Source organism: Equus caballus, chromosome 25 (assembly GCF_041296265.1).
Source record: "Equus caballus isolate H_3958 breed thoroughbred chromosome 25, TB-T2T, whole genome shotgun sequence".
NCBI lineage: Eukaryota > Metazoa > Chordata > Mammalia > Perissodactyla > Equidae > Equus > Equus caballus.
The window spans coordinates 46,354,223-46,373,659 of record NC_091708.1 but is presented as its reverse complement, the minus strand read 5'-3'; the positions used below and the strand labels follow the sequence as shown (position 1 = coordinate 46,373,659).

The following is a 19,437-nucleotide window of genomic DNA, read 5'->3' as shown; positions in this document are numbered from 1 at the left end:
ATATGACAAGACATGGAAAAAAGACACATGGACTAAGAGTATGAAAAAAATGGTACAATCTTTATGGTCAGAAATTTGGCAAAAACCAATCCATAGCCTATAAAAAGGAACCTCGGCTAAGGCACAACCACTGTCCACCAGGAGTAAGTGGAAGGGAAATAATTGTGACCATACACGGAGACCCCTGCACGGAGCGTGAGGACAGCTCAGCCTCTCACGCACTGAGACCGCAGCAGGCAGCGGCCTGCTCACCACATCCTGCCAAACGCAAACCTCGGCCGCCGCTCCTGCATCTGGGAAGACCCAATGCGCTTTCAAGTCGATATGTTACACTGAACAAATGAGAACTAGGAGAATGCATCAGAACACCACATCTACAGGTGGTAAGGTTAAGGAGTATTTATATCTTGTTCTGTCTGCTCACCCAGGTTCTCTAAATTTTTTATAATAAGCATGTCATTTCTTTTATAAGGAGAAAAATTAATAAAAGTTGTTAAAGAAAAAAGCTGAAACTTGAACTTCTGGTCATAGGAAGCTCATGCTAGGATTAAAGAAATATCACCCAAAGGTTCAGTCTCCTAGTGAAACATGCACCTAAACACTACATTTTAACCAAATTCTTGCAGAGCACCTCCCACATGCACAGTATTATTCTAAGCTGGGGGAAGAGTCAGATGTGATACCCACCACCAAGATGTGACCTTAGGGGCACTGAGCCCACACCAGGACCCAGAGGTTCCACTGAGTCCTAGAAAAGCCCTCTACCTCCCCACGGGATCAGAGATGTAAGGCGGTCTGCCCATCCACCTGACTCCCCAAACCCACACCTGGGTAGGAAACCAAGGACAGAGCAGGGCAGTTGTCTTAGGAGCCACAATGCACACCTGACAGAAAGCTCGCCTGTCACAGTGATGCAGGAGGCCAGCACACAGGGAACCCACACAGACTCTGGCCTGGCTTTGCCACGTTCTTCAACAAATCCCATGGCCACTGGATTTTTATTTCACCTCTTATAAAGCCCTTACATTATAAAGAATACACGTGCAAATGGTATAATGAAATAATTTAAAAATTCCTGTACACTTTACAAGGAGCTGCTTAATCTTCTATGTCCTTTGTTTTGTTAGCAAAGTGTCCCCACTGAACGCCTCTTTGCAAATAAGGAGGCTAAATACCCAAAAGGCTAAAGTAAGGTAACCCTATAAATAATCACATGCTGCTAAAATAAACATTCTCTATACACACTGTACAAAAGATGACACTGTAAGCTTTCGAAAGCAAAGGGAGAAAGCAGCATTTAGGAAGATACCATTCTTAATGCTCAAAATGCCGTTTAAAACTGAGAACTCCAATGCATATAGGTGCTTAAGATAAAAATAAAAAGAATTTACTAATTAAACCATAAACATGCCCGTATTTTCAACTACAAACTCATCAGCCCCTGCTCTGCTCCTTCCTCGTCCCCTTCAGGAGGGACACCTGCTTGCTTTTGTTTGAACCACAGCAGACACATTTCCTGTCACAGCACATTTACCTGCTAGGGTCTGGTGTCAGCAGAACCCACAAGGGGAGTGCCGCTCTCAGGGGGAAGAGGACCAGCCACCCAAGGAGCACCCCGGCCTGTCCACACTGCCCGATGAGGGGATGACCCACAGAGTCACATTCTCGCTCTGGGCACGGCTGCAGCACTCACCTTGTTGACCCAGAACACCATGGCATCCTCGAGGTCATACGGAAGCTCCTTCGAGGCACTGAATGTCGAGAAGCGCTTGACGCTGGCCACGACCTTCTCGATGCTGATCATCTCCACGGTGTAGGCCATCATGAGGGCGTCCACCATCGCCATATGGGCACTCTGGGAGCAGAGGCAGCAGTTAATTGCCCAAACCTGCCTCTCCTACCAGGTTCAATGCGGAGACCCTACTCAGACTCCAAACTCTGAGGTTCCATTGTTTTTCTCCTGTCTGTGTAAGGAGATTTTACGATCTTTATCCACACGTTGCCCCTCCTCGGGGTGAGCCAGCACGGCCCCCTGTAGTGTGGAGGGCTTGATGCCTCCTTCCTCATCTCCCTGACAACCCTGGGAGAGCCCGGACGGGGTGGGCGTATCTTTCCTTTGCAGCTGAGGGAAAAGGTACGGGAGGGCAGACAGACGTGCCTGAGGCCACAGGACCCTCAACAGGCCCTGGGTACCAGTCAGGAGCTCTGCACACTAAACTCATGCCGTGCCTTACCCCGTTCCTTCCCAGAACCTGAGTAACATTCTCTTGAGCCACAACACGTCATCCACAAAGTCCAAGAGTGAAAAACCACAGAGCATAAACGCCAGTGAACAGCCTACACAGAAGCAATGTAGGAGGCACCAGAACTGGCTTAGACCAGGAGCGGCCTGGAAAAGTCACGTCAGTGGTATGGCTTTCAGAGAAAGATGGGGAGGGGGATGCTTAAGGGAGAAAAAGGCATATTTATTTCTTCATTTTGGCACAAAAATACAAGATATACATGAAACAATCTAATAAAATGGGCTCAACGATTACATGTCACACCTGCAGAAAAGCCTGCCTCCAGATGTTCTTATTAACGTGCCTCGACTCAGCCTCCTCTCTCACACGGCACGCACAGGAGAAAAAGAACTGAGAGGAAGCTGTTTTTTCCGTTTTCGAAAACAATCACTCGCACTTAGAGAAATATATCACTCAAGACACCACCGCACACACTCAAACCTCGGCCAGCTTGTGGACACTCGTGCTTACACCATCTTGTGCCTGAAGTTTCAGGGCCAACTTTGCCTCATCCATGCAGCCGAGCTACACATGGACAGCTGGCGACATGACAGGCTGGGGCGCCCATGAGTGCCCATTGCACCAGAGGCTCCTGCCAGTGGGTATGAGACAAACGGTATCCCTGGCAAATGCACCCGACACACTGGAGGTGGGGGGGGGGAGGTACAGGCCACTCACCATCTTTATGGGTGCGCGGCTGAGGTCAGGGTCCGTCACGGGGGTGTCATCGCTCTCCATCACGTAAATCCCTTTCCGGGACAGGGCCTGGATGACAGACTGATGTCCCTGTAAGGCGGCCACCTGGTCACCTTTCAGGATGAGGCTGCAGACACGGCAGTACAACTCGCTGGACAGCAGGAGCTTGATGACAGGCGGCTTGATGTGCTCCTGCTCATACTGGTCGATGTAAAAGGGGTCCCTGAGGTCCTCGGGGATGTTATCTGAGCCAAGGAAAGATTACCATGTGAGCACGACACCCACTGCAAAATGCTCCCAGAGGACAAGGTGCCATTAATTACGACGGGCGCCTCACAATATACAAGACCTCAGCTAGTCCATAATCCCATCATCTCCTCCACTGGCAATGGGAAACTCGCTCCTCATCCCCCATGGGGACACGGCAATGCACATCACTTAGTAACCTCACCACCTCATGGAGCAACTCTCCTGACGTAGGACAGTGAGAAGCAGGGGCAGGAGCCCTGAGGGGGTTGGTGGGGCTGAATGAAACCAAGACGCAGTCAGGCTAGGACTGCACAGCGCCTGATCCACCACAGGACAGCGTGTGGCACACAGAACAGGGACCTGGTCACACTGTGGGAACAGCATGTGGCACACAGAACAAGGACCTAGTCACACTGCGGGGACATTGTGTGGTATACTCAGCATCACCCCTGGGGAGGGAGCCAAGTGCGTCCTCTTTCTGACGTCAAATTGGAGACAACAAGCAGGCCAAACACCATGGTCTTTACAGAACAGAGTGCCAGGCCTGCTGCCGCTGTGACCATGACAACAGAACAGCGGCAACAAGCCTTTACTATCTTTGGACCAGGTGGCATTAAACTCCACTTGAGCCATGTTACTTAAGCACACCACAATTCTATCAAATCAAGACTGTCCCTATGTTACAAATGAGGAAACTAAGGCACAGAGAGAGTAAGCAATGTGCCCAAGGTCACAAGAGGCAGGAACCAACTGTGGACACAGTCCAATCCACAGCGTCTATACTGCCTCCTGCACCAACACACCAGCCACATGTGTGCAGCTGGGGACGCCCACTTTCTGGACAGCTGTAACGGTCTCCCCAATAGTGTCCTACACGTTTGCTCTGCAAGATTGCCAACTGCCGCCCCCCAAAATGAGGGGGAGACTCTGTAGTCCAGCACATTGGGAAACACCAAGTTAAACAGAGTAGGCTCATTTCTTCACATGAAGACCCCTGGACCTTTAACACACTCCCTGCCCTAAGACCTCCCCCAGCACAGCTTTCTGGAACTGTCCTCACCTCCGGAAGAGCTCAGAAAAGCCTCGTATCTGCAAAAACGCTCGAGTGGGAAAGCCATGACACCCAGCACTGAAACCGCGGTCACACTGGTGCTGTGCACAAGGACACCAGCAGAGTTCTCCTCATATCGGGGGGCCAGGTGCTTCACGCTCCACCCAAGGGAAGAGGCAGCTTTGCAAAGGCTCTCCAACAGGACCCCGGCTCCTTCCACTCTCTTCACAGGCGTTACTGTCTGAGCCCTGGGTCAGTTAGCCACAGGGCTGGGGGCCCTCTTCATTTCCTGGCACTCCGTGCTTGGTTTCTTATTTCTAACAGCAGCTGCTAATAGTGACGCTGCACTGCAGTTTTTAAGCATCATTACACATATCTCAGGGCCGGCCCAGTGGCATAGCGGTTAAGTGCGCACATCCCGCTTCAGCAGCCTGGGGTTCACGAGTTCGGATCCTAGCTGCGGACGCGGCACTGCTTGGCACGCCATGCTGTGGTAGGCGTACCACATATAAAGTAGAGGAAAATGGGCACAGATGTTAGCTCAGGACCAGTCTTCCTCAGCAAAGAGAGGAGGATTGGCAGTAGTTAGCTCAGGGCTAGTCTTCCTCAAAAAAAAAGAAAACACATATCTCACGAGTGCCATGGCAGCCCTGTGGGTGGACAGAGTGAGCATCAGCTCCAGCTCTACAAGACTGGTGACACACCCCTGGCTCAGGGGACAAATCTGATCCAAACCCCACACATGTCAATCACATCAGGAACCATCCTGTCTTGAAACTGTTCGGAGTTCTGAAACAGAACAGATCATACCAATAATAAAAAAAGTAGGTTCCACCAAAAACTCCAGTGGGAAGATCTCTGCTTTCTTTGTAGGCAGTCAAGGTGACACATGAGTGGGGAGCCAAGGGAGAAAAGGGAGCCAGCTGCACACAAACCAGAGTGAGCTGTCCCAGGGAGTGGACGGTAGCCTGGGAGGACACGCACAGAGGACGTGGGACCCGGTTCTGAGCCAGACGGGAGGCAGGGTCTCCCTGAGTCAGGGAGTTCCACGATCATAGTACATTTTCAGAAGTTCCTGCCAGTTATGGGGAAGGATACAAGCGTCACTTTGGGCAGCAGCAGCCCAGCCAGCCAGGGCCCCAGTGACAGGGTTGAGACACCTCTCGCTGCCCCCTCCCGTCTCTCAACGCCTGCCCTGCCTCCATCTCCTCTGCTAGTTCCCCCTCATTTCCCCAAGTGCTAGAAGGGGGCACTTTCCAGTTTACTGCCCAGGTGACCTCAGTCAGTTTCATGGCCTGAAGGACCACGTGTGGGCGGTCATTCCCAAATGCACATCCTGAGCCTGGCCACTTCCCTGAGCTCCTCTATCCCCGTTCCTTGAGATCTGCATGTGCAGGTCTGGGGACCTCGAGCCTAATGTACCCATAAGTGAACTCTAACACCTCCCAAAACTGCCCCTCCTGCGCTTCGTCTCCAGGTCAGCTGCTCAGACCAAAAGCTTCAGGGTCATCTGTCTCTTCCCTTCCTGGCAACCCACTGGCAGCTCTGGCTGACTTTCCATTTAAAATGTATCCAGAAAATGACAACTTCCTGCCATGCCACAGCCACCCATCACATCACTGCTGTCCCCCTAGTCTAAGCCACCTCACTTCTCACTTGGCTGACAGATGGGCTCCCCTCTAGGACAGCAGAGACCTGCAGGACTCGGAGAGGAAGATTCCTCAGGGTCACAGCCCTAGGAAGAGGGGACAGAACACAGGCACAGGTGGAGGGTTGGCCCCAGGAAGGATGAGCATCCATGGGCACAGGTGTAGAAAGACACAACCTCCTGGAACGCAGGAACGTGGTAGGCAGGAGGTCAGCAACCACGGCTCTGAAGCAGGCTTCTCCTGACAGTCCACCGGGGAGAAATGTTCTCCAGGGGGTGGCCTGCTTAGTGAAACTTTCAAAAACAATCAATACAAATTGATTCACATAATCAATTTTTAAATTATATATAAATGTGAATCCTGCAATTGGTTCACATAAATTTCAGATTCAGGATAAAGAGAGGTAAGGGAAACGACGCAACCACTGAAGACACAGGCTCCGGACTTTAACGAAGCCCTCCTAAGTGTATGGGATCCCTCTGCTCCAGCTGTGGGTGCCCCGGCCTCGAGCTCCCCACTGAGTGCCTGAAGCCGTGCTCCTGCACAGGCCCTCCATGGCAGCCGCTGCCCTCAGACGTGAGCTTAGTCACCTGATTTGCCTCAGTACCGTTAACTACTGCAGGTCTGAAATTTCTCATCAGTCATATCAAAATCAAAGACTGCTTAAAAGCAGACAACTTTGTAAATGCCTTGAACCTATTTCCAGTGGCTTATTCTTCAATTCCTCTACAAGCCAGTAAGACAGTTTGTTAGAAGTTTTCCTTTGTTCAGCAATTATTTACTGAGCACCGCCTGTGAGCCACAAAAAGCACGAAACGTGGGGGTCAAGAGGATGAGACAAGTCATTGCTCTCAAGGAGGAGCCTTTGAGGACGACCGAAAAGTCACCAGGCAATTCCCACAAACGTGGCGGGTGTCACACAGGGTGGGGGGTGCACTGGGGTGCCGATGAGCCATCCGAGCAGGACTGTGGGCTGGGGAGGCCAGAGAAGCTTCCCAGGGAAGGAAGCAGCCAGGCTCTCAGCAGCCGATGGAGCGGGCAGGGGGAACACGAGGAAATGCTCCTAGTGAGAGAATTCTAGGGAAGCGCAGCAGGTCAGTATCACACGGAGCAACCACCCGGCCGCATTAGTCCTCCCTCCCTTCCTTCAACAGCTTCTCAACTAAGCACCTACACAAGCCTGCACTAGGAGGGTTTGAGGACATCAGCGGGTCTAGCAAGGAACAGGCAGGCTCAGGTGATCTGAGGGCCTGTGACAAGGGAGGGGACCAGCCCAGGTGGGGTGAGGGGTCAGAGAAGTTGGAGGACAATGAGACACTATCTGCTCGGGTCCCAGGGCAGGAGGGTGGAGGACAAGCCTGCAAAGCAGGAGGCCACTGCAGTCACCAGACTGAGTGACAAATGGAGGCAGGCAGCACTGGGAAAGGGTGCAGACACCCAGGAGGTGTCAGCATCAGGGCTTGAGGTGTGACCAAGAAAGACACCAAAGACCCCACTTCACCAACCAGGTGCAGGACAGTGCCTTTGACTAACACAGACACCTAGAACATGGAGGAGGACAGTCAGGCGAGGACATCCCATTCTAGATGTGACACTGTTGAGGCGCCTGTAGGACCCAAGCTGAGATTTGCGAGAGGGAGAATATGGAAATGGAGCACAAGAGAAAGGGGCTAGCCAGAGACGTAAGTTTGGAATCTATTCCCTCTGAATAATAATCTATACCCACAGGGATGGATGAAGTCCTCCAGGAGGAGAAGGGCACAGTGAGAACAGAAGCCGGTCGGGGAAACCTAGGGACACCCCGTGCATGGGGCAGACATGGGAAGAGAAGCCAGAGACAGAGGCTGAGCAGTGAGCATAGAAGGGGTGCGACAGAGTGTGGGGTGTCTGTGGCCGCAGAAAGAACATTTCAAAGTGGGAGGACAAGAGAGGAAATACAAGGAGGACTTCAAGATTTCCATGGATGTAGCAACCAAGTGGTGGCCAGGGCCCTTGCAAAAAGCGGTGGGAAGTATGGTAAAGAGCGAATGGATGGGAGTGAGGAGTGAGCTGGTATCTCCTTTCGGTTTGAAGGAGAAAGTGGGGTCAAAAGACGTGAGTGCTTGAAGGACTGGGGAACCATGAGCAGGTTTAGCTGGTGATGGAAGAAAAGCCTGCCAAGAGGAGGGGCTGAAAGCCCGGGGGTGGGAGGGGACAGAACCAAGCAGGGGGGAGCCATGTCTCTGGCTGTGACAGGGAGAAAGGGAGGAAGGATGGGGAAGAAGCAGGTGAGTGTGTACAGTGGCTACTGCTTGAGGGAATTCCCATCGGATGCTCCTGGAAAGCAGGAGGTAGGGCATCCGCGAGTGGAAGGCCCTGGGCGGGAGGACCCTGACTTGGGACCGACCCTGACTCGGGACCACAAAGGATTGTGGGCAGGGGTCTCCAGATGGACTAAGAGCCAGACACTGCACTCTCTGAGGGGCACTGCCTGAGGGATGGTGGTCTGAGGACACTGGTCTGACGGAGAGTGGCACAAGGGTCAGTGTCAGAGGGACACTGGTCTGAGGATATTGGCCTGAGGGACACTGGTCTGACAGTCAATGTCTGAGGGACACCGGCCTGAGGGAGACTGGCCTGAGGGTCAGTGTATGAGGGACACTGGTTGGAGGGACACCAGCCTTAGGAAAAGTGGCCTGAGGATCAGTGTCTGAGGGACACTGGTCTGAGGATATTGGCTTGAGGGACACTGGCCCAAGGGAGATTGTCCTGAGGGTCAGTGTATGAGGGACACTAGTCGGAGGGACACCGGCCTTAGACAGAGTGGCTTAAAGATCAGTGTCTGAGGGACAGTGGACTGAGGACAATGGCCTGGACACATGACCTCAGAGAATGATCTGCAGTGACACCAGTCTGTCATCCTCCAAGAGCATCAGTAGCCAAAGGGGCGCGTTCACTGTGGCTCACTGGAGAGACCTAGGCTGAGGCTTCAGCGTGGACTGATGGAAAGGCAACGTGAAGGATGAGAAGACTATGCAGGTCTGCGGTCAAAACCAGGCCGAAGCTAAACGCAGAAGGGAACAGGAAGGGGCGGCAGCTGCCGGTGAACAGAGGGTCTGCATGCGGTCTCATGAAGGCAGGACCACGTGCAGCTGAGGGCAAGGCCTGAGCACTGCGGCCTGGCCTTGACCCAGTGCACTCTGACTCGGCCCCTTTGCCCCCAGGCCCAGGTGTAAGTCACGGGCACTAAGAGCCGTCTCCTGGGGTGGGTGAGGATTAGTTATGGCATGAACACAGGTCATGGCGCAGAGAGCAGAGCTTGAGCTCAAACTCACGCACATTTTAGCTCTCATTCTGTTCTCGATACCATCGTCACAAGACTAAAAAGATGCATCAAGGAAGCACTGTTCTGCTGCTGCTTCTGAGGCCATCATGCCATGCCCCATCCAGTCAACCGAGGCCACAGCACTGCACCCAGGGCAGGGCGAGGGAGATGTGGCAGCACACGGTAGGCAAGGACCCCAGCAGGCGTCCCCTCATGGCCACCCCAATCTGAAGCCTGGGACTTCCAGAGGCTCCAACTCTGCCCGAGGAAAGCAAAGACTGTGCAGCCACAACGACACAGCATCACAGCGAGTCTCAATGACGGGTGTCCAGCCCCACCCTGGACCGACCACCAGAAGGGCCTGTGCCTCCGCAGTATCAGCATTTGCACCACTCACTGAGAATCACCTGCAGAGGCTCCAAAGGTGGCTGAGTCTCTCCATCGAGAAGACGCTTGTAGTTGTGGAAACAAGCACTCACAAAAATAACTATACGGTGAGGTGAAAATGACCAAGGGGTCTTCTAACTCTGGACCCCTACCCACACTCCAGCCCAATGCTGGAGATGCCAGACAGAAGAAAAAGAACACAGCTGACATATGGCCCCCACCAGGCAGAGCCCACTGACTTTCCTGCCCTGTACAGGCAAGCACCAATGACAAAACCATATTCCAAGAGCAGCGGGAGAGACGGCACCCCTGGGCCCTTTCCTCCCCCTTTGCTGAGGCAGGGGAAGTGTATAGGCTCAGCTTCTAGCCAGAAGACCAGGAAGGGAGACTCCTGGGAACTCCCAGGGTGGGGTGTCGCAGAGAAGAGGGGGCTGGGTAAGAGATCCTACAATCTGTGGTTACTGTCCTGGACGACCCTGAGTGGCCCACATGTGACAACAACTGAAATCAGAACAATGACTTTGAGAACTAAACTAGGGCCCAGGTTTCACACTGGGATCCCGTGGAAAGGCCAGAACGGCACCACAAAGGCCCTGAAGACTGAACCAACCCTGAACCACGGCCCACAGAAGGTGGGTCATCAGGACTTCCAGTCTCAATCTAACTGGCTTGACCACCTATCTAATAAAAAAATCAACATTCTGCAGCTTTTAACAGGACAGAGTGTCACAGAGAAGAGTCAGAGTGTCCAAGACACAATCCAAATTTACTCACCAAAGAAAAGAGAGAAGAAAATCTACAACTAGTGGGGAAGGCCATCAACAGACCCCAACCCCACGATGACCCAGGTGCAGAATTACCTGACAAAAATGTTAGCAGTTTTCATAACCACACTCCAAGAAGGACATTTTTTTCTTTTTTTTTTAAGATTTTTTTATTTTTCCTTCGTCTCTCCAAAGCCCCCCAGTACGTAGTTGCATATTTTAGTTGTGGGTCCTTCCAGTTGTGGCATGTGGGATGCCGCCTCAGCATTGCCTGAAGAGCAGTGCCATGACCACGCCCAGGATCCAAACTGGTGAAACCCTGGGCCACCAAAGCAGAGTACGCGAACTTAACCACGGCCATGGGGCCAGCCCCCCAAAGGACATTTTTTAAATGAACAAAAAAACTAACACAAAACTCTAAGAAAACCCTGGAAAGACGTTCCAGAACAGAGGGGAACCGAAGACTAGGGCCAGGCAGTGGCGAAGAGAAGGGCAGGCAGAAAACCTCGCAGCACTGCCTGAACTCTTCCACGGGCTGCTCAACACTGGCCCCACGCGACGGCGGCGGGTACCATAAGGATGCCGTGGAACCTGACAGGGGTGAAGCAGATGGATTGACCCTCCACACGTCTCTCCTCCGCCTCCCCTACATTGCAAGGCCCCAAGTACAACTCGGGGAATAGCTCTTACCAAGGACAGTGCCTGCGCAAGGGACAGACTTCCCAAGGGGCAAGATGGTTTAGCGGGAAGGTGATAAACGGGAATGGCACAAACTTGAACACCAGGGTCTCTCCAGCTTGAGGCAAGACGCTCCACATTCACACCTCAAAGACTCACCAGGAAGGGACTGACTCCAGTCCCTCTCCCTGCATAAAAGACACCACACGCCAGTGTAAAGGAGATGCAACTGAGTCACCTCCACCTGGAAAGGGACGAGAACCCATCAAACAGATGACCAAATAAACAGTATCTTCAAGGACCTACATGGAGAGGAGTTCTTCCAGGAATGACGGAGAGACAACTACAAGGGCAGTACACACACAATTAACACCTGTGAAGGCTAGGGCCAGCTAACAAGATGGTGAAGGGTCACCAGGCCAAGATCAAGGAGAAATTGCAATCGAAAGAGCCCAACATGCTGACACCACTCTGGCCCAAGGGCGCGGCCCACCTTTCTCCCAGGAGGCTCCATCCCTTCTAGAGGAGGCAGTGAAGAGGGTAGGCTGCATTTCTGGCCCCGCCCAAGTTGTAAGGACAAAATCTGGACTCCAGGGCCTGACAAAGGGAGCAGGGGACCCTGGTAATCTCCCACACACTCTGGACGGGAACCTCAAGGGCTGCGCCCTAAGAGCAGGAGTGTATCTAAGTAGAGCAGCCCTCGAAAGCACTGCAGTATGGCTCAGAAGCACCCCAACCCATGAACTGGAGCAAGGGGTCACGGCCTGTTGGTGTCTAGAAGAAAATGTAACTTCCGCCTGGAGGAAGGCCTTAAGCGATTTCTAGAATCTTTCAACTATTTCATACATTCCACACAAATGAAAACTAAGCAGATAAGCAAATGCTAAACTGAACAAAAGCCAGCAGAAAACAACAAACAACAGAAACAGGCTCAGAAACAGGCTCACAGACTTGTGCTGCTGCCAAGGTGAAGTCAGTCCAGCACAGCCTCTCCCCAACTGATAACTAAAACTCTGCACAGAAGACCAAAAGCAACAACTGGGGGTTCTAAACACAAACAAGGGCAGGCAACGTGGGGAGGAGAGGCAGAGCTTGAAGAAGCAACACTGGTAGGGTCCCCAGCTCGGTCTCCTCTGCCGGCTGGGACCTGAGGGCAGCCCAGACCCAGCACCGTGCAGCAGGCACAGCTAGCCAGGAGTCAGAGAAACCCCATCTCTCTGGCCAGAGCACCAGGAAAAGGGCCCTGCCAGCTGGAGGGTGGGGGAGTTCTGGGCTTTACATCCCTTTCTTCCCCTCCAGCCTGACCAGTGGAGAACTACAGTGACAGTGCGGGCAGCCAGAGCTCTAAAAGGAACTCATCTCACTGCCCAGAGAGCATGAGGGTGCCTGTTACTGCTTTCCTCCTTCTCTCACCACACTATCCCAACCATGGCCCCCCAGTCATGCAGAACTGCACGATGACAGCGCAGGCAGCTAAAACTGAGCCCTGTCCTTCCAGGCAGAAGAGGAGGAGGAGAGGCTCCTTAGAGCCAGAAAGTGTAGGAGGAATCCAAGAAAGGAGAGAGCTAAAAGAGGACCCTTAATTCCGCACACAAACCCATACAACCCTGGGCTCCCTCCCGAGCCGCGTGCACACAGGACAGACCCAAAGATCTGAACTTACCTTACAACCACCACCCACAAATGGCAAGACAGACTTGTGGTGTGAACCTAACAGGGTTTACTGCAACCCAGCTGCAAAACCACCCACCAGAAAGTATCCACATCATCCAGAAGATGTTAGCAGGACCCAGAAAACAGTCTCACCATGGAAGATCCAACATGTCCAGGACACGATCCATAATTACTCAGCATACAAAGAACCAGGAAATGTGGCAAATTCTCAGGAGAAAAGACAACCCACAGATGCCCACCCTGAGACAACCCACATGTTAGAATTATCAAAGACTTTAAAGAAACTATTATAACTGGCTCCAAGAGGTCAAGGGGAGGACTCCTGAAATAAATGGAAAGATGGAAGTCCTCAGCAGAGAAATAACTATAAAAAGAGAATCAAAATTTCAGAACTGAAAAGTACAATATTACCAAAACATTCAATCATGGATTCAACAAAAGAATGAAGACGACAGAGAAAAGAGTCAGTGAACTTGAAGACAGATCAACGGAAATTAGCAATCCAAAGAACAGAGACTGAATAAAATGAAGAGCCTTAGGGAGCTGCGGGACAACATAAAAAGTTCTAACATTTGTGTTACATGCAGAAAAGATATTGGTACATAAAAAGCATGTAAATAAATAACAGCCAAAATCTCCCTATATTTGGTGAAGGACATCAATTCACAGGTTTAGGAAGGCTGGAAAACCCAAACAGAAGCAATGGAAGGAAAACATGCCCAGACACTTCATAATCAAACTGCCAAAACCCAAAGCTGAAGTGATAGGCCCTAAGGACCCCTAACGGGGACTGTCAGCCACAGGCCTGCAAAGACTATGCTTAAAATACTGAAAGGAAGGGCTGGCACAGTGGTTAAGTTCACGCACTCTGCTTTGGCAGCCAGGGGTTCACAGTTTCAGATCCCAGGCACGGACCTACACACCTCGCGTCAATCCGGACTGTGGCAGAGACCGGCACAGCTGTTGGCTCAGGGACAATCATCCTCAAGCGACAGAAAACCCAAAGCAACCAGTGACAGGAAGTGAACAGGAGGGGAGCATGGAACAGATCCTGCACATATCAAAATGACAAAAAAAGAAAACTATAAAAACAGTGAAAGGAAAAAGGACAAGATCAAGAATTTTGGCAGAAAAGTGGAAATTACAAAAAAAAGAACTTGGCGGATGAGAAAAAGAGCCAAGTAGAAATTCTAGAACAGAAAAACACAGTAACTAAACTTAATTTTATACAATGGATTGTTCAACAGCAGATTAGACACAGAGGAGAGAAAACACAGTAGAGAGGATAAATGGCAGACACTGTGTCACAAAAGTGTGACTGGAGGTCCGGAAGGAAAGTAGAGGAAATACGGGGCAGAAACAGTATTTCAACAGATGAAGGACAAGAATTTTCCAATACTTGTAAAATTCATGAAACTCAGCAGGATAAAAAAAAGGAAATCTACAGACCAAAGAACATCATCACAGTAATACTGATAAAATACAAAGACAGGGCAACCTTTAAAGCAGCCAGAAGGGACATCTGGTCAGGACCAGATGGCAGAGACTTGTCTCTCCCTGCCCCTCTCCACTAAGCACAACTGTAAACCTTGGAAATGATTCAAAAGACAACCAGAGGAGAACTCTGAAAAGTGGAAGGGAAGGGAAACTGCTTTGGGACCCCAGGATTGCAGGAACAGCACAGCAACAGAGTGTCTGACGACCTCCCATCCAACAAAAGGTGACCCAGGCCTGGTATCTCCCGACCCCTGGCCTAGCAGGTGAAGGCACGCCAAGTAGGCTCCTTCCTGCCCCGGGTGGAATGGGGAGTCCCACCTACTACACCAGGCCAGCCTGGCCCAGGCAGCAGTGGATCACCAGGAAGCCCAACTAACAAGCATCCTGGGATGCCTACCTCAACACTGCACTCAGCCCAGAAGCAGTCTCCTTCCCCACAGGGCCTGAGACACATCCTCCCACCCCAGACACCTTGCACCAGGGGAATGCAGCAGTGGGACCACACCACAACAAGCACTCGGCCCAGGAATGCTCTGCATCCCCCAGAGGCATGGGGTACCCTGCCATAACAAGCACCCAGCCTGGAAGCTCTTCATCCTGCAGGCAGAGAATCTCACCCCACCCAGGACACCAGACAGTACGGTCCTGGGAAGCTCCTCTGCCTCCTAGAGCAACGCCAGCAAGGGCAGTAGGAACCCCAGCAGCAGACACACCAGGCGGATCAAAATGGCACCACGCAGGCTCTGAACATTAGGCTGTCTCTGGAACCAGCCACAGAGGTCGGTGAGGCCCTGCTGACCCTAAACAGGGAGACTGCCTGCTACAACCAGAGGTTCCCAGGGCACCCAGTCTCCCGACATAACAGGGAAAATGCCCAGGAAACAGCCCAAACTCACCTGTCACACCCAAAAGAAGGAAAACCATGACTTTAATGAGAAAAGACAATCAACTGACACCAACCCCAAGATGAGTCAAATGCTGGAACTATCCTGACAGGGATTTTAAAGCAGTCTTCATAAAAACGATTCCAGAAGCAATTACAAATTCTCTTGAAACAAACGAAAAATAGAAATTCCAGCAAAGAAAAAGAAGTTACAAAAAGAACCAAACATAGGACTGAAACTAAGAGTAATAAATTTTAAAACTCACTAGATGGTCTCGACAGCAAAGTGGAGACGACAGAGGCTAAAATCAGTGAATGCCACACACAGAATCTGCCCATTCCGAACAACTAACAGAAAACACACGGAAAAAATGAAATGAACAGAGCTGCAGGGACCTTGGGAGAATAAAAAAAGATCTAACATTTCCATCACTGGAGTCCCAGAAGAGGAGAGAGAGTGGGGCTGAAAGAATATTTGAGGGAATAATGGCTTAAAACTTCCCAAATATGGCAAAAGATATAAACCCAGATTTCAATAAACTGAGTGAATCCCAAACAGAATAAACCCAAAGAAATCCACACCGAGACACATTATAATCAAACTTCTGAAACCTAAAGGCAGAGAGAACACTGTGGAGCAGCTGGAGAGAAAGGACGCAGTGCGACTAGGGAACCACCAACTCAACTGGCAGTGCGCGTCTCCTCTGAACCTGGAGGCCAGAGGGAAGCGGCACGTTCTTCAAGGGCTCAGGGAGAAGAACTGTCAGCCAGACTCCACATCTGGCGAATCTATCCTTAAGGAATGACGGAAAAATAAAGACCTTTTCAGACAAAGGAAAACTAAAAGAACATGTCCTTCGCCAACCTTAAAAGATGGCTAAAGGAAGCTCTCCAAATAGAAAGAAAATGATAAAGAAAGAATCTTGGAGCATCAGGAAGAAAGAATAATGGAAAGAAACGGGTAACATGGGTAAATACAACACACTATGCTCCTCATGAGTTTTCTAAACTACATCTAAAGACAAACAAAAACTACAGCACCTTCAGATACTCAAAATATAGTATTTAAAAGTCCCAGGGAGGGGCCGGCCCGGTGGCACAGTGGTTAAGTGCACACATTCCGCTTCTCGGCGGCCCTAGGTTCGCCAGTTCAGATCCCGGGTGCGGACATGGCACCACTTGGCAAAAGCCATGCTGTGGTAGGCATCCCACATATAAAGCAGAGGAAGATGGGCATGGATGTGAGCTCAGGGCCAGTCTTCCTCAGCAAAAAGAGAAGGATTGGCAGTAGTTAGCTGAGGGCTAATCTTCCTCAAAAAAAAAAACAAAAAGTCCCAGAGAGAAGGGGCTGGTCCAGTGGTGCGGTGGTTAAGTTCACGGGCTGCGCTTCTGGAGCCCGGGATTCACAGGTTCAGATCCCAGGTGCAGATCTACATGCCGCTCATCAAGTCATGCAGCGGCAGCAACTCACATACAAAACAGAGAAACACTCGCACAGATTTTAGCTCAGGGCCAATCTTCCTCAACAACAACAAAAAAAGTAGGGAGAAGGAGCGACATCAGCAGTATAGAGGACTAAGTTGTTCCCTTTTGTCTCTCCCCTCCAAGTTACAACTAAAGGACATGCATTAACCAGCAGAAGATTGCCTGCACAGCATAATAGGACGTCTGAGAGATCCACGCAGCCATGCGTCTGAAGGTGGGAGAGCAAGATCCCGGGGAGGGAGTGGAAATAGATGAGCACACCCTTCACCCCTCCAGGGGCAGCAATCTAGGTCTCAGGTCCTCAGACAACAGCTGGCATGACTGTAAGAGGAGGCAGGGGCAGCCCACAATGTGGGGACACTTTCAGAGTTATAGCCAGGCCTGCGGGAGTACCCACTGTGCTGTGGCAGCCCACCCGTGGGAACGCTCCCCGCCTAGTGGCACAACGCAGTGCCCATGAGGGAGCCCTCACCAAGCCCAGCAGCTCAGCCAAGCCAACTGCAAGCACAGAGCAGCACACAGGAAAGAAAGTGCCCCCTCCCCTCCTGCCCTGCACAGCAGCTCCACCATCCCCTGCTGAGCACAGTGGTCCTGCACCAGAGTGACCATCTGTGGAGCACAGGGGCCCCACCTGCACGTGAGTGCGTGACCTGCCAAGCAGCTGTGGCCAGTGCGCAGACACAGAGAAGCCCTACCAGCACAACTTCCCACAGATGGCGCGGGATCAGAAAACACAGCTCCTGCCCCGCCATCCAGAGGTGGCAGGTGGCATCTGCAACCTGATACTACACAAATGCGCCAGCAAAGGGTCAATTCATCAGACACCATGAACTACTGTAACACTTCAGAGCAGAAGGAAAATGAGCAGTCTCCAGAAACCAACCCTGAGCCCACAGAAATTCACAATCTAAATAACAGAGAATTGAAAACATTATCATACAGCCAGCCCTTATGGCCCAACTGCTACAGTCCGACACGTTCCACTTCGGGGGCCTGGGTTCAGTTCCTGGCGCAGAGCCACACCCCCCGTCTGTCCACAGCCATGCTGTGGCGGTGAGGCACACAGGAGAACTGGGGGACGCACACCTAGAATCTACAGCTACGCACTGGGGCTTTGGGAGGAAAAACACAGAGAGGAAGGGTGGCAACAGGTGTTAGCTCTCAGAGCAAATCTTTCAAAAAAAAAAAGAAAAGGCAAAAAGAAAATTATCACAAAGGAGCTCAACAAGTTACAAGAAAACTCAGAAAGACAGTTCAATGAGCTAAGGAATAAAATTGATGAGCACAAAGAATACTTCACCAAAGAGATTGAAACTCTAAGAATAAAAAAAAACACAGGGGCTAGCCCCATAGCATAGTGGTTAATTTCAGCGTGCCCCACTTCAGCAGCTCGGGTTCTCAGGTTCAGGATCCCAGGTGTGGACCTACACCACTCATCAGTCCTGCTGCAGTGGCAATCCACGTATAAAGTGGAGGAAGACTGGCATAGACTTTAGCTCACAGCTAACCTTCCCTCAAGCAAAAAAAGAGGAAGACTGGCCACAGATGTTAGCCCAGGGCTAATCTTCCTTAGCAGAAAAAAAGAGAAAAATCTGGATATGAAGAACACAATTAATGAGATAAAAAATAATCTAGAATCCATAAAAACTAGAGCTGACAAGGAGGACAGAATTAGTGATTTAGAGGACAGAAATATAGAAATGTTTCAGCTGGAGGAGAAGAGAGAACTGAACTAAGATTTTTTAAAATGAAGAAATTCCTTGAGAAATATCCAACTCAATTAGGAAAAGCAACATAAGGATTACAGGTAGTCCAGAGCAAAAAGCGTGGGAGAAAGGAGCAGAGAGCTTGTTCAAAGAAATAATAGTTGAGAACTTCCCAAACCTGAGGAAGGAACTGGACTTACAAGTACCTGAAGCCAAAAGAACTCCTAAACACATCAATGCAAAAAGACATTCTCCAAGGCACATAATATGAAAACTGACAAAAGTCAAGGACAAAGAAAAAATATGAAGGGCAGCAAAGCAGAAGAAAATAACCTACAAAGGAACCCCTATCAGGCTTTCAGCAGGTTTCTCAGCAGAAACTTCACAGGCTAGGAGAGAGTGGAATGATATTTTTAAAATACAGAAAGACAAAAACTTCCAGCCAAGAATACTCAATCCAGCAAAACTATCCTTCAGAAACGATGGAGAAATAAAAGCTTTCCCAGACAAACAAAAGCTGAGGGAGTTCATCACCACTAGATCTCCCTTACAAGAAGTGATTAAGGATGCCCTCAGACCTGTAACAAAGAGGCAAAGGGTTACAAAACCCTGAGCAAGTAGACAAATAGACAGAATCAGAAAACTGCAGCTGTATACCAGAACAGATCAGTAAACACTTAATTATAACATAAAAGACAAAGCAAAGGAAAGCATCAAAAATAAATATAAACACTTCAATTTAGTCACAAACTCACAACACAGAAAAGAACAATTTGTGACAACAATAACTCAGAAGGGGAAGAGGAAAGAAAAGGAACCAGCTTAGACTAATAGAGATAAGAGGCTATCAGAAAATGGACTATCTTATCTATGAGATCTGTTATACAAACCTCATGGTAACCACTAAATAAGAAATCACAGCAGAGCTACAAATCATAAACAAAGAGAAAACTCAGAAAACCATCAAAGAAAACCACCAAAGTGAAATGGCAGTCAGAAATACAAGGGAAGAGAAACAATGGAAATATAGATCAACCAGAAAGCGAGATAAAATGGCAGCATTAAGCCCTCATATATCAATAATCACTCTAAACATAAATGGATTGAATTCTCCAATCAAAAGACAGAGAGT

The 19,437-nt window shown here is 50.3% G+C and overlaps 1 protein-coding gene across 18 annotated transcripts in view; it reads right to left on the bottom strand.

Moving 5' to 3' along the window:
• The window catches only part of CAMSAP1 (calmodulin regulated spectrin associated protein 1), a 68,494-nt gene that overhangs the window by 34,876 nt on the left and 14,181 nt on the right, over positions 1 to 19,437 (bottom strand). For 14 of the 18 annotated variants that reach the window (XR_011432464.1, XR_011432465.1, XM_023629359.2 and 11 more), the window contains 2 exons: positions 2,961 to 3,223; positions 1,694 to 1,855 (listed from right to left, as the gene is read on the bottom strand). The exons of the other annotated variants lie outside the window; for them this stretch is intronic. Coding sequence is in view for 12 of the 14 variants with exons in the window: in XM_023629359.2 (XP_023485127.1) it covers positions 1,694 to 1,855; positions 2,961 to 3,223 (425 nt within the window). In the remaining 2 variants the exon portion in view is untranslated. The remainder of the gene's footprint in view (positions 1 to 1,693; positions 1,856 to 2,960; positions 3,224 to 19,437) is intronic. 18 annotated transcript variants of the gene reach the window in all.